The sequence below is a fragment of the Barbus barbus genome, assembly GCF_936440315.1.
Source record: "Barbus barbus genome assembly, chromosome: 16".
In the NCBI taxonomy this organism is placed as follows: domain Eukaryota; kingdom Metazoa; phylum Chordata; class Actinopteri; order Cypriniformes; family Cyprinidae; genus Barbus; species Barbus barbus.
The window spans coordinates 26,585,946-26,600,124 of record NC_136744.1 but is presented as its reverse complement, the minus strand read 5'-3'; the positions used below and the strand labels follow the sequence as shown (position 1 = coordinate 26,600,124).

The following is a 14,179-nucleotide window of genomic DNA, read 5'->3' as shown; positions in this document are numbered from 1 at the left end:
CCTTAAGAATTTGGTGAGAAATACCCTTTGGTTCCACTCAGGCAATGGAAAATCAGTCTTTTTATAAAGTCTTTTTATAAGCGTTCCACCAGCACAACACCGACCACGGTGAGAAAAGACCTACAATTAATCATGTTATTGTATTTATTTGGGAAAAAGCAGGCAAAGTAATGACTGCGTGTTTAAATCGGTATGATTCCTCTGAACATGTGGTCTAATATCATCCAAGCATTTAAAAACTAATCAAGAAGCACTCAGCCCATCTCAGACCCAGTCAATTAATGTTAAGTGGGCGATGTGTTAACGGCTAATTGATTCCAGCCTTGGTTAGTAAGAGAGGCCAATAGAACATAAGTGAATGAGCACTGCGCTCACATCATCTTTAGCTAACTTTCAATAACTTCACTTTAAAATTAATTTTATCAAGCAAAATTTAGCTAACTTAGCTTGCTGTCTAATAGTAGTGTGGTACTATGGCAAGCCGTTTTGAATTTTATTCATTCTCAGGATATGAATTCTTGATATCAACAATTCAATTTTTATTCAATTTTAATTCAATTCAACAATCAAGAATTAAATTGTTGATATCTGTAATTGTATTTTCACTAGTTAAATGTCACCATAGGCTGCCATTCAAAATCAATTGTTGATATCAATAATTAATTTCTTACTAGTTGAAATTCCAATTTCACATCAGAAATACAATTCTTAGTAGTAAAAATGTCTATTCTTGATATCAACAATTAAATTGTCACTAGTGACAATGTTCATTTCTGATATCTGAAAATGTATTTCTGATGTCAACAATTTAATTATTGATATCAGAAATCAACATTGTTCACTGCTCAAGAAACATTTGCTATTATTATTAAAGTTGAAAACAGTTATGCTGTTTTTTTGTTTTTTGTTTTTTCAAGATTCTTTGATGAATGGAATGTTCAAAAGAACAGCATTTGTTTGAAATGGAAATCTTTTGTAACTTTATAAATGTTTTGTAACTTTATAAATGTTTTGTAACTTTATAAATTGATCTTTTGATCAATTTAATGCAAATAAAATAATTGATTTATTTAACAAACACATACACAAAAAAAAAAAAAGAAAAAAAAAAAAAAAAAAAAAAATATATATATATATATATATATATATATATATATATATATATATATATATATATATATAACTTAGTGACCTAAAAGTTTTTATTTTATTTTTATTTTATTATTATTATTATTTAGTTTCAATGCTAGCCTTTCATTAATTAAATTTAACCTAAATCATTCAAATTGCTTGTAATTTTTTGCATTGTGTTATTTTTTTTCTTTCAACTAAGCTTTCAACTAAAACGCAAGGTCAACTGCTGTGTTGGACACTGGAATTGGCCACTCTCGTCTAAAGGCTTTATTTGAGCAATAGCTGATGGGTTGTTTGAATGCAGAGTGTTTCTCTAAGGGATTTCTTCATTGTGGTTGTGACCTGCAGCTCTCCTCTCCCCTTTAAAGATGAAGAGCTCTAGACTCTGTTCTTAGAGACGTTAATTAGTTCCGGCCTTCCCTCCACAAAAGACGAGATGCAAAGAGATATACATGATGAGGAGAAAGGAAGGAAGAGCAAGTGTCATCTTCAGTTATGACCAAGAGAAAACAATGGGGTTGACTCCTGAAACAAGTCAGGAGTCGCGGCATAAGTGGATTGCTTCTCACTCTATTATATGGACTCTGTTTTTTTTGTTGTTTTTTTTGTCATTTTCTCAAAACCACAGTGGGCATCAAGATGTACAAATGAATTAAAGATGTTAAAATGTTGATTTTTAGGTTAACTATTCCTTTATAAACATGGATATAGCACTGATGTCTTCAGAGCTGCAGCCTCTAGTGTTAAGTCATGTGTTTACAGGCAGATCAGAGAGATTCCTCATGAGCCTGATGACAGACAGCATGATAATTTAGCCAATCAAAGTGATATAAGTCAAGCCTCAAGCCTGGTTTTCATTAAGAGGTGATCAAGCGGCATCTGTCCTAATCCAGCCAATAGAATGGGTCATGCTGGTCCAAGGAGGGTGGGTAAATCTATTTCTTCAGTTATATTTTACAGTTATTATAATCCCTTAATTTGACATTTGTTTATGATATATATTTGGGGTCATTAAGACTTTTTTATTATTATTACTAATTTTAAATGAATGAATTTAGAAACCAAGGATGCATTAAATTTATCAATAGTTACAGTAAAAACATTAGGTTATAGAAGATTTATATTTCAAATATATGCTGTTTTGCATCACAGGACTTATTTATATTTTTAAAAAAACTGAAATTGAAAACATTTCTTTTAAATTGTAATATATTTCACAATTACTATTTGTACTGTATTTTTGATCAAGCAAATACAGCCATGTTGTGTGTGTGTTAGCAAATACACAAAATTGAAGTATTGTTATTTAATATGAAAACGATTCAATAACACACATTGTCAAGTATTACACAGTAAAAAATGGGGTGTTAATATTTCAGAGTAAAGTTATTTTAACCCAAATAGAGTATTTTCAACATTTGGGAGAGTAAAGTTGCTCTATCAGTGGAGTTAAAAGTGAGTGTAAAAATCTGCAGAAACGCATGACAATTTCAACTCTACAGCAGTGATGAATACCCGCCACTCTGTTGTGCTGAAGATTGGCACGTTTGTCGGTGGAGAAAGATCGCTCTGGAGTAACGTTAGGCCACTGATATTGCTAGGTAAGTAATAATCCCTGTGTTGTCAACACACAAACGGTATTTTTTAACTTTACATAATTTTAGAGTTGTGCTGATATTAGTTGAGGTCATAATACAACTAACCAGCTAATCTGTATCGGTAACTGTGTTTCTTACTTGCAATATTTTCACGAATGGATTTGGTCAGAATGATTTATGTGTAAAATAACGTTAGCTCGGTCGATATAACAACAAAATATTTAATATCTATTTTTTTAGCTTCCCATTCAACGTTAATCTGGGTTTTTTATACTGGTAATGTTAGCATGATTCTGATGTTGGTCTAGCTCTAGATCACTGATTGCATGATGTGTTTGTTTAACATGGCTTAACCATTTTAACGGGTTACTGTTTGAACTAAAATAGCTAATGAGCTAGCTAACTTTGGCACAGTTATTTGGTAGCTAGTGGGACGCGGTGCCTCTAAACTTTAACTAGCCTAAGTTAACGTTAACCCATTTGCTGCAGAAAATAGCCTAACGTTATATTCAACCAGCATAACTTTGTCTTCTTCAGCCACTCTTTGTAATTGCAGTGTAACATCTAAGTAATGCATAGTGCATTGCCACTACTGAGAGAAATGGATAGATAATTCTTAGTTGAACCAGCCCTAAATTATGATTTTGAATATATATATTTTTTTGTTAACAGGGGCAAAATGCTGTTGCGTGTTCAATTCGGGGAAGAGCAGAAATATGTCAAGCTGTCTGAGCTGACATTCGATGCTTTCTTGAAAGAAGGTGGGTCATTAGGTTAAAGCAATATCACCCAATGATACAGCACCTATTATGTTATGATATCTAGCTAGGTCAATAATCATTTCTGCTGTGCTTTATATTTTCAGTTACATAAAATCGGGTGCAGATACTTGTCTTTCATCATTTTGTGAATACATGAGGCAAACTTAAATATGACCTTTGATTCTTGTGAGGGAATGCATGTTTTTTTATTTAATTTTTTTTAAACAGCGTGTCTAAAATTCAACATACCAGAAAGCAGGCAGCCAGACATTAAGGTGTATGACCAGTCAGACACAGGTTTTTGAAGAAATAGTGAAGGAGTCACCTGGAACTTTCAGAATCATGCTGGGCAATGGAGGACTTGGTATTCATTCAGACAATTCACAAATTAGTTTGTTTAGTTCAAAGGCCGGAATGAGAACATTTATTGTTTTAAAAATATCTGTTTCTTGTAATATGTTTCTATGTTTTGTACAAATTTCATAATGAACAGGTGCCTCTCAATCATCATCATGCTCGGGTACATCTGATGACACCGTCATCCTGAATTTCACGATGTGTGACCCTGTTGAAGAAGTAGCTGCTGCCGAAGGAAGCCAGCCTAAAAGGCCATGTCACATAAACTATGAGGCAAAAGCGGTAAGTGGTGGAAATTGCTGTTAAGTCCAATCTGAATGTTGTTTCACCATGGGAAGTGTTCTTTAGATAGCTCTTTTTTTTCAGCATTACATATGGTTTTACAATAACGGAAAGCACATTTTATTCCACCTATAGTTGATTGAAAAAATCCTAACATCAAAGCCTGGTGGTGAACGCATTATGCAAGAGTATGGAAAAACCAAATCTCTGACAGATGCCACCAGAAGACAGATGATTAACATACTTGCTGCTGAGATGACAGAAACACATGGGTAAGCATTAATCATATAGATGGGCTGTAAAGAAACATTGTTATTGTTGTACAGTTATTAATTATGTAAATTGTGTTGTGCAATGTCAGTTGAGTGTGATGTTAAATTTGAATTCATATGCTAGGACATCCCCCCCCAAAAGTGTCAGAGTGATGTATGCACAGGGGATAGTAGCTTTGTTTCCCTATCTAGAAGACCCATACTCACAGCATGGATATGTAAGTAAATGGGTTATTGCAACATTATGCACATATTCACTCTTTGAAATGTTAATAGTACTCATTTATAATTTATTTATAATCACATAGGAACATTACTACGATCCGGAGAGTGGTTCGGGATACCTTGCATGGCGATTGAAGACCATACAAAAAAAAACAGCAGAGGAGAGAGGTGCCTCAGTCAGCAAATCTCCTAAAGGTATGTTTACTGATCAGTGATGTGATTATAGTGGTGACCTGTGAATTGTACAGAAATCAGTTCTTAACATTGTATTTTTTCTTAAGTTGGTGGGCCAGGCCGTGGTCGTCAGCCCGTCAGCCCTTCAGCCCTTCCGCCATCTGATGAGGATGTGGAAGCAGCTATTTCTGTTTTGAGACACTCTGCTGATGAAAAGACTGTCCGCGAGAAGATGGAAATGACCTTCATATATCGGCAAGCAATGGTCAACGATGAAGCCAAATCATCAGATGTCTTCTTGGTCTTCCCACGATTTCTGATCAGATCAAAGCAGGATTTGGTTTTTTTTCATGTCGACAACCTGCATTACCCTAGGCCTTTTGACATACAAATGTCATATGGAGGGACTGACACAACTCTCCTTGTCGTGCCATATTGCTTTCTCTGGTAAGAGAAAAATGTTTGTAAAAAAACATTGTTATACATGTCTCTGTCAGATACAAGGCATTGTAAATTCAATGTTCAACTCAATTCAACATTGAAATGCTTTTTCACAATAAATTGTGAGTTCTGTGATCTAGTGTTATTGTGCTTGTTTTTATTTGGATAGTATTGATAGTTCTATATAATTCAGTAACAATGCATCTTATGATTTATATATATTTTAAAACACTGTAGAGAAATAAAGTAAACATTACACTTAAAGTGTCATTTTTTTAAGTAAAATTGTAGATAAATTAACTCTATACTGTGTAATCATATTACTCTTAACAGTGTGATTAAGCTACAGTGTTAAATACTTTTACACAATTCATTGTTATTTTTTACTCAATATTGAGTAGAATTAACTCTAAAAACTTGACACTGACCAAAGAGTAAATTTTACACTGATTTCGAGTGGGACCAAATGTTATCTGAAACAGAGTCAAATTCAACTCTTTAGGAGTTAAATTAACACTTCTGTTTTTACTGTGTATGCTAACAATGCCAAGGTCAAAGGTTCACTTTCCAGGGAATGCATGAAGTGTAAAATGTACACATTGAATGCAGTGCAAGTCACTTTGGATTAAAAACATCGGCCATATTCACAAATGTAAATTAAAGACATTGATAGAAACGGTGATTAAAAAAGTCAATCTATCATTCAAGCTAAAGTGTCTAACAGGAATTTTTATCAGAGGCAAAGCGAGGACACACGCCACGTCCAGCGCTGCAACTTTTCATTAGTTTAACTTCAGATGACTGACTTGATAAGAAATTCAAATGAAGTCATTAAAAGTCTCCTCTGGGTTCAGACCAACAAAGGTCTCTTTTGTTTCTCATCCTCTCTCAGCAAGTCTGCCACTCTCTCTTTTTAAGCAGACTCAGTTCTGAAAACCAGGCGTTTGTTGTTGCTGGCATCTCATACCTATTAATCACAGCTGCTTATCTTGTCATGCCCGTGCAAAATAGTTGTTTTGTGTGTCTGAATTATCTCCTGCAACAGTACTGACAGTATCCCTGGCAGGATTCAAGACGGGGCTATAGAGGCTATTATATACAGATATCCAGATACAGAGAGCTGTACATTTATGGAAATGCATTAAAAGGAGATGCAGCAGAGGGAAAGTAGATTGTAAAATCCAGGCTGTTGAACTGGAGCTCGCTATAACCTTGTTTATGCTGTCATTTCTCTTCCAGACACATTCTAAGAACAGAACAAATCCTCGTGACAAGAATGGCATTGCCCTGGATCTGGATCTGGAAAAGCTGAGAGATTCTGTTCATGATGTGATTCCAGGATTCTTCTCTCAGAGCTAGTTAAAGTTGGGTAAGTGGACACAGTTTCTCTATGCACATCTGCCCTACTGGCTGCAGAAATATGTATCTGTTTATTTCCCTATTTTGCTGTTTGGAGAGACTCTGTTGGCAACAATAAAGTTATTTTCAGCACATGCCCCAGTATCAATGCAAACTCACAAAGAGCAGAACACAGATCTGCACTTTTCAATACAAGTTTCATGTGTGCTAAGTGCTTACAAACCAGTCTAAGTTCAAGTAGCCCACATTAACGTCTTTATAATACTCAAGTCTCTAGAAATCAGTCCTTCCTTTAATAGAATAGTTCAACCAAAAATGCAAATTAGCTGAAAATGCACTCACCCTTCTCTGCAGTGAATGGGTGCCGTCAGAACGAGAGTCCAAATAGCTGATAAAAACATCACAATAATCCACGAGTAATCCACACAACTTCAGTCCATCAATTAGTGTCTTGTGAAGTGAAAACCTGTATGTAAGAAACAGATCCATTATTAAGAGTTTTTTTTTTTTTTAACTGTTGCTTCTGGCTAAAATATGAGTTCTCTACACAGTAAAAACAGAAGTGTTAATTTAACTCCTAAAGAGTTGAATTTGACTCTGTTTCAGATAACATTTGGTCCCACTCGAAATCAGTGTAAAATTTACTCTTTGGTCAGTGTCAAGTTTTTAGAGTTAATTCTACTCAATATTGAGTAAAAAATAACAATGAATTGTGTAAAAGTATTTAACACTGTAGCTTAATCACACTGTTAAGAGTAATATGATTACACAGTATAGAGTTAATTTATCTACAATTTTACTTAAAAAAATGACACTTTAAGTGTAATGTTTACTTTATTTCTCTACAGTGTTTTAAAATATATATAAATCATAAGATGCATTGTTACTGAATTATATAGAACTATCAATACTATCCAAATAAAAACAAGCACAATAACACTAGATCACAGAACTCACAATTTATTGTGAAAAAGCATTTCAATGTTGAATTGAGTTGAACATTGAATTTACAATGCCTTGTATCTGACAGAGACATGTATAACAATGTTTTTTTACAAACATTTTTCTCTTACCAGAGAAAGCAATATGGCACGACAAGGAGAGTTGTGTCAGTCCCTCCATATGACATTTGTATGTCAAAAGGCCTAGGGTAATGCAGGTTGTCGACATGAAAAAAAACCAAATCCTGCTTTGATCTGATCAGAAATCGTGGGAAGACCAAGAAGACATCTGATGATTTGGCTTCATCGTTGACCATTGCTTGCCGATATATGAAGGTCATTTCCATCTTCTCGCGGACAGTCTTTTCATCAGCAGAGTGTCTCAAAACAGAAATAGCTGCTTCCACATCCTCATCAGATGGCGGAAGGGCTGAAGGGCTGACGGGCTGACGACCACGGCCTGGCCCACCAACTTAAGAAAAAATACAATGTTAAGAACTGATTTCTGTACAATTCACAGGTCACCACTATAATCACATCACTGATCAGTAAACATACCTTTAGGAGATTTGCTGACTGAGGCACCTCTCTCCTCTGCTGTTTTTTTTTGTATGGTCTTCAATCGCCATGCAAGGTATCCCGAACCACTCTCCGGATCGTAGTAATGTTCCTATGTGATTATAAATAAATTATAAATGAGTACTATTAACATTTCAAAGAGTGAATATGTGCATAATGTTGCAATAACCCATTTACTTACATATCCATGCTGTGAGTATGGGTCTTCTAGATAGGGAAACAAAGCTACTATCCCCTGTGCATACATCACTCTGACACTTTTGGGGGGGGATGTCCTAGCATATGAATTCAAATTTAACATCACACTCAACTGACATTGCACAACACAATTTACATAATTAATAACTGTACAACAATAACAATGTTTCTTTACAGCCCATCTATATGATTAATGCTTACCCATGTGTTTCTGTCATCTCAGCAGCAAGTATGTTAATCATCTGTCTTCTGGTGGCATCTGTCAGAGATTTGGTTTTTCCATACTCTTGCATAATGCGTTCACCACCAGGCTTTGATGTTAGGATTTTTTCAATCAACTATAGGTGGAATAAAATGTGCTTTCCGTTATTGTAAAACCATATGTAATGCTGAAAAAAAAGAGCTATCTAAAGAACACTTCCCATGGTGAAACAACATTCAGATTGGACTTAACAGCAATTTCCACCACTTACCGCTTTTGCCTCATAGTTTATGTGACATGGCCTTTTAGGCTGGCTTCCTTCGGCAGCAGCTACTTCTTCAACAGGGTCACACATCGTGAAATTCAGGATGACGGTGTCATCAGATGTACCCGAGCATGATGATGATTGAGAGGCACCTGTTCATTATGAAATTTGTACAAAACATAGAAACATATTACAAGAAACAGATATTTTTAAAACAATAAATGTTCTCATTCCGGCCTTTGAACTAAACAAACTAATTTGTGAATTGTCTGAATGAATACCAAGTCCTCCATTGCCCAGCATGATTCTGAAAGTTCCAGGTGACTCCTTCACTATTTCTTCAAAAACCTGTGTCTGACTGGTCATACACCTTAATGTCTGGCTGCCTGCTTTCTGGTATGTTGAATTTTAGACACGCTGTTTAAAAAAAATTAAATAAAAAAACATGCATTCCCTCACAAGAATCAAAGGTCATATTTAAGTTTGCCTCATGTATTCACAAAATGATGAAAGACAAGTATCTGCACCCGATTTTATGTAACTGAAAATATAAAGCACAGCAGAAATGATTATTGACCTAGCTAGATATCATAACATAATAGGTGCTGTATCATTGGGTGATATTGCTTTAACCTAATGACCCACCTTCTTTCAAGAAAGCATCGAATGTCAGCTCAGACAGCTTGACATATTTCTGCTCTTCCCCGAATTGAACACGCAACAGCATTTTGCCCCTGTTAACAAAAAAATATATATATTCAAAATCATAATTTAGGGCTGGTTCAACTAAGAATTATCTATCCATTTCTCTCAGTAGTGGCAATGCACTATGCATTACTTAGATGTTACACTGCAATTACAAAGAGTGGCTGAAGAAGACAAAGTTATGCTGGTTGAATATAACGTTAGGCTATTTTCTGCAGCAAATGGGTTAACGTTAACTTAGGCTAGTTAAAGTTTAGAGGCACCGCGTCCCACTAGCTACCAAATAACTGTGCCAAAGTTAGCTAGCTCATTAGCTATTTTAGTTCAAACAGTAACCCGTTAAAATGGTTAAGCCATGTTAAACAAACACATCATGCAATCAGTGATCTAGAGCTAGACCAACATCAGAATCATGCTAACATTACCAGTATAAAAAACCCAGATTAACGTTGAATGGGAAGCTAAAAAAATAGATATTAAATATTTTGTTGTTATATCGACCGAGCTAACGTTATTTTACACATAAATCATTCTGACCAAATCCATTCGTGAAAATATTGCAAGTAAGAAACACAGTTACCGATACAGATTAGCTGGTTAGTTGTATTATGACCTCAACTAATATCAGCACAACTCTAAAATTATGTAAAGTTAAAAAATACCGTTTGTGTGTTGACAACACAGGGATTATTACTTACCTAGCAATATCAGTGGCCTAACGTTACTCCAGAGCGATCTTTCTCCACCGACAAACGTGCCAATCTTCAGCACAACAGAGTGGCGGGTATTCATCACTGCTGTAGAGTTGAAATTGTCATGCGTTTCTGCAGATTTTTACACTCACTTTTAACTCCACTGATAGAGCAACTTTACTCTCCCAAATGTTGAAAATACTCTATTTGGGTTAAAATAACTTTACTCTGAAATATTAACACCCCATTTTTTACTGTGTAGCCATAATATTGCTTTCTCCATTGAAGAAGTCATCTTGTCTGAATCAGGAGAGAAATATGTACTGTTTACATGTAAATAGTCCAAAACCATTCTAAATAAATATTTTGGTGGATTTTGATGCGAGATGACAACAAGGGATGGACTTTGAAAGTCTTATTATGGATTATGGACTCATACTTTAGCCAGAAGCAACAATTTGAAGTTAAAAATGGATTTGTCTCTTACAAACACATGGCTTTTCACTTCATGAGATGTTAATTGATGGACTGGAGTGGTGGGGATTACTTGTGGATCATTGTGAGGTTTATTTCAGCTGTTTGGACTCTCAATCTGACGGCACCCATTCACTGCAGTGGATCCATTGGTGAGCAAGTGATGTAGTGCAAAATTTCTCCAGATCTGTTCTAACGAAGGAACAAACTCACTACATCTTGAATGGCCCGAGGGTTTGTACATTTTCAGCAATTTTTTGTTTTTTCTTTAATGTAAGTTTGGCAAAAACGGTACTTTTGTCTCGGCTGTTGATTTATAATAAACATAACAGATTTCAGTGTTGTTGTTTATTAGGTCACATTTACTGTTTAAACACCATTTTTGTAAATAAATACATTGACAAAGCCATATCATAAGGCTGGATGGGAGAGAAAACTTCCTTATGGGTTGTTTAATTCCATTAAAGAAAGGATGTTTGCCTGACGAAGGTCTTTGACCAAAACGTTGCCATAACTTTTTTGGATAAAAGGAGAATAACAGTGTGCAGATCTTTTTTCTATTATTTGTTTAATTGCATTGCAAGATTCTCTGGATTTGATGTGCAATCTTTGCATTATTCTTGCAACATACTGTAGCCTAGCCAGTGCTCACAATCATATGGCGTTCACATCACATTTAATGTGATGTATTTCTGACTGAAACAGGATTTTCAGAGAAAAATATTGACTTGATTTTATCCATGGGGTTTTGATTGGATTGTGAAAACAGGGCTGTGATATTATTGGTCCTCTCCATCAGTGGCTGTCACAGTCTCTGTCCTCTCCATTGGACCGGCACTATCTAGAGGATTGCACAGACCTGGAAAACAATAAATGAGTGTCTATCATCTTGAGATGATAAGCATCTGGTGCTAGATGTAATAATGAGATGATCTGGGGCCTTCATGCACTTGGCAGAATTTCACCCTAAAAGTATGTGAACGCACAGACGGCAGATTCTGATTTTGCACAAAGGGCTTATAAAACTGTACGCATGCTGAATCCAATATCCAGCATTAGACTGTGTGAATATGAAGCCTTCTCCTTCCCAAAGTGACCATTTTTTATTGTGCATGACCTCATCTGCAATTCTTTGTTGCCTAAACAGTGATTTTTTTGTATTTTTACAGAGCAATCAACCCTGTCTCTGACTCATTTCAGTTGTTTATGTGCAGCAAAATGTGAAAGGTGATATTTTAATGTGTGAAATTATCTTTTCAGATGGAACATTGTGTGAATTACATCAAGCTCTTTTATTTCCAGGGTTTCTATGGGTCTTAAAAAGTCTTATTTTGCCTTTCCACAAATGAAGGCCTATAAAATGTCTTCAATCGGAACAGAAAGTCAAAAATTCATAAAGTCATGCATTAAACGTTGCATGTACTGAAAAATATAAATAAATAAATAAAAAAACCTCCACATAATTTGTCATTTACAAATATCTAAACTTCCTTAAATCAAGACATTTATTTGAGATGCAAAATGAAGATAGTTGAGCTTTTTTTCTGAGAAATTGAACAAAACTAAGTGAGTTTGTTTAACTGAGTTAATAACAATACAATTAATATGTGGAAAGCAAGGCAAAATACTGAGAAAGAAGAACTTCATTGTTTTTGCAGTGTGATCAGAAAGTATACAGTAAGTCATTTCCATATTCTAGTGACTTTTTTTTTTTTTTTTCCGTCATTCAGGCTGTTGATATAACAACTCTCCTACATTTACATTCAGAGAACATATTGACATATTGAGTTTCCTTAAATTATCTTTATTCGGGCTTAAAAATTTCTTAGATTGACCTTCATAACATTCTAAAACTCTAGATTTCTGAAGGATGAACATAGGAGCTTGATTCCTCCTTTCTACATCTTGGCAAACAGAGGACAGGGAATTCTGATACCGAACCTGGAAACTGAGATATTCTAATGAGTTTTGGCTGCTGATGTTTTTACTCGTCAGATTTTGCGCACTCAACAGTTAATTAGTTTCATATTTAATGAAGTTTTAATTAGTTTTACGAAGCCACAAAATTATTCAGCCACAGCTATCTGCTGATTTATAAAGACAGTTACAAATGAGTTAACGTGTACTATAAATATGAGATTACTGCTCCCCTGCTGTGGTCAGAGAGGCATCTAATATTTCCCTCTGCTTAATCACCGACTTCACTTCACTTAAGGGAAAAGTGCTCCAGTTCTGAAGTGGCCTTAAATCATGTACGTTTGATGAAAGCTGATGTGTGTAATTTTTTCAGTGCTAAAATATTTTCTATAATTCAAGTTTAATATGCAGGGACAACTATAATTAAGCCATTTGTAGGTTGATTTCCCTGAAAAGTGTAACACTGTGGGGTGCTATCAAAGCCTTGTTTGAGCAACACGGACTCAACCAATGATTATTTTGGAGGCGGGACTATCTTTTATCGTCACCAATGACAGACAGCGGAGCGTTTTTTTCTCTTTCTCTCTCTTAGCTCTATAACTTTGATGCGGTTTGCGTCACATATTTTTTATTTATTTATTTATTTATTTTAAGTTGGCTATATCCATGTCCATGATTTTAGCTTAAGTGGTAGTATTTTTTAGTATGATGATTGCACTGTAAGAAAAGTCTGTAAAAATTGGGCCCAATGTACCATACTGTCTTTATATGAAGAGACTTTACATATTCATTTTTCACACCCATATTTTGAATTAATCATTGCATCGTGTTGTGTTAAGGGTTAAAAGAAATGCAGTTAACTTGAAAGTGTCCACATAAACATGCATGTTTAAAAACATTTTATATACTAAGGAATAAAGAGTGGGTTTATTGTATTTTTTTCTGCAGAACATTGGGGAAATACAAAATGTGGTTTCTATGGGAAAAATGCATTTTGCATAATTCTAAAATTCTGATCTGTTCAGAAACTTAGTGAGCTGCATCTTTAGACAATATTATAAGGAATCCTAATTGTGTTCCCTAAGGCCTTTCCAAAAGGCAAGCAGCATTTATTCTATATGTAGAATGCAATCCCACAATGTACTGCATTCAGTTTTGTACAGAAAACGGCTTTTAAAAAGTTTTATGAAATTATATATGGAATGCATGTATACAATATGTTTATTAGAGTGTCACATTGTTACTTCAGCCAGGTGAGTCTTCTGTGTGCTTTGAGTGATGTGCCATTTAACGAAATCAGTCGTACATGCTTATTTCTTCTGAGCAAAACAACCTTATTCATGATCGCCGGCTGTTTATTGCTTGCTATAAGTTACATAATTCACTCGCACAGCATCATGGGAGGTAGGAATATTGTTTTAGCGCTTCAGCTACATGCAATATGTGTTGCCTTCATGTGAGGGCATGGAATTAAAGATAGCAAGTGTTATTCAACAACAGTATGACCTCAGTTTGTAAGAAGAGTCTGACCTCTCTTGATAGGCCTGTTTTGGGGAGCAATTTCACACATAGGGTAATAATATTTCCTTCAAGATTGTATTGG

The 14,179-nt window shown here is 35.0% G+C and overlaps 2 protein-coding genes across 5 annotated transcripts; one reads left to right on the top strand and one right to left on the bottom strand.

Moving 5' to 3' along the window:
- The first annotated feature begins 2,659 nt into the window (after positions 1-2,659).
- On the top strand, positions 2,660-5,505 carry LOC306882599 (uncharacterized protein). Of its 3 annotated transcripts, XM_079437321.1 has the most exons (8): positions 2,660-2,735; positions 3,405-3,493; positions 3,722-3,857; positions 3,987-4,132; positions 4,268-4,404; positions 4,529-4,622; positions 4,713-4,824; positions 4,911-5,387. In XM_079437321.1, exons 3-8 carry the CDS (start codon positions 3,773-3,775, stop codon positions 5,252-5,254), a joined length of 918 nt encoding a protein of 305 aa, XP_079293447.1. In that variant the 5' UTR covers positions 2,660-2,735; positions 3,405-3,493; positions 3,722-3,772; the 3' UTR covers positions 5,255-5,387. The 3 variants fall into 3 exon arrangements, with proteins under 3 accessions (XP_079293447.1, XP_079293448.1, XP_079293446.1); XM_079437322.1 differs by lacking the exon at positions 3,722-3,857; XM_079437320.1 differs by having other exon boundaries at positions 2,663-2,735; positions 3,405-3,857; positions 4,911-5,505.
- A 2,034-nt stretch (positions 5,506-7,539) lies between these two features.
- Positions 7,540-10,267, bottom strand: LOC306882763 (uncharacterized protein). 2 transcript variants are annotated; one of them, XM_079437633.1, is made up of 8 exons: positions 10,192-10,267; positions 9,434-9,522; positions 9,070-9,205; positions 8,795-8,940; positions 8,523-8,659; positions 8,305-8,398; positions 8,103-8,214; positions 7,540-8,016 (listed from the first exon to the last, which is right to left on the bottom strand). In XM_079437633.1, the coding sequence occupies exons 3-8, from the start codon at positions 9,152-9,154 to the stop codon at positions 7,673-7,675; spliced, it is 918 nt and encodes a 305-aa protein (XP_079293759.1). In that variant the 5' UTR covers positions 9,155-9,205; positions 9,434-9,522; positions 10,192-10,267; the 3' UTR covers positions 7,540-7,672. The 2 variants fall into 2 exon arrangements, with proteins under 2 accessions (XP_079293759.1, XP_079293760.1); XM_079437634.1 differs by lacking the exon at positions 9,070-9,205.
- Between the last annotated feature and the right edge of the window lie 3,912 nt (positions 10,268-14,179).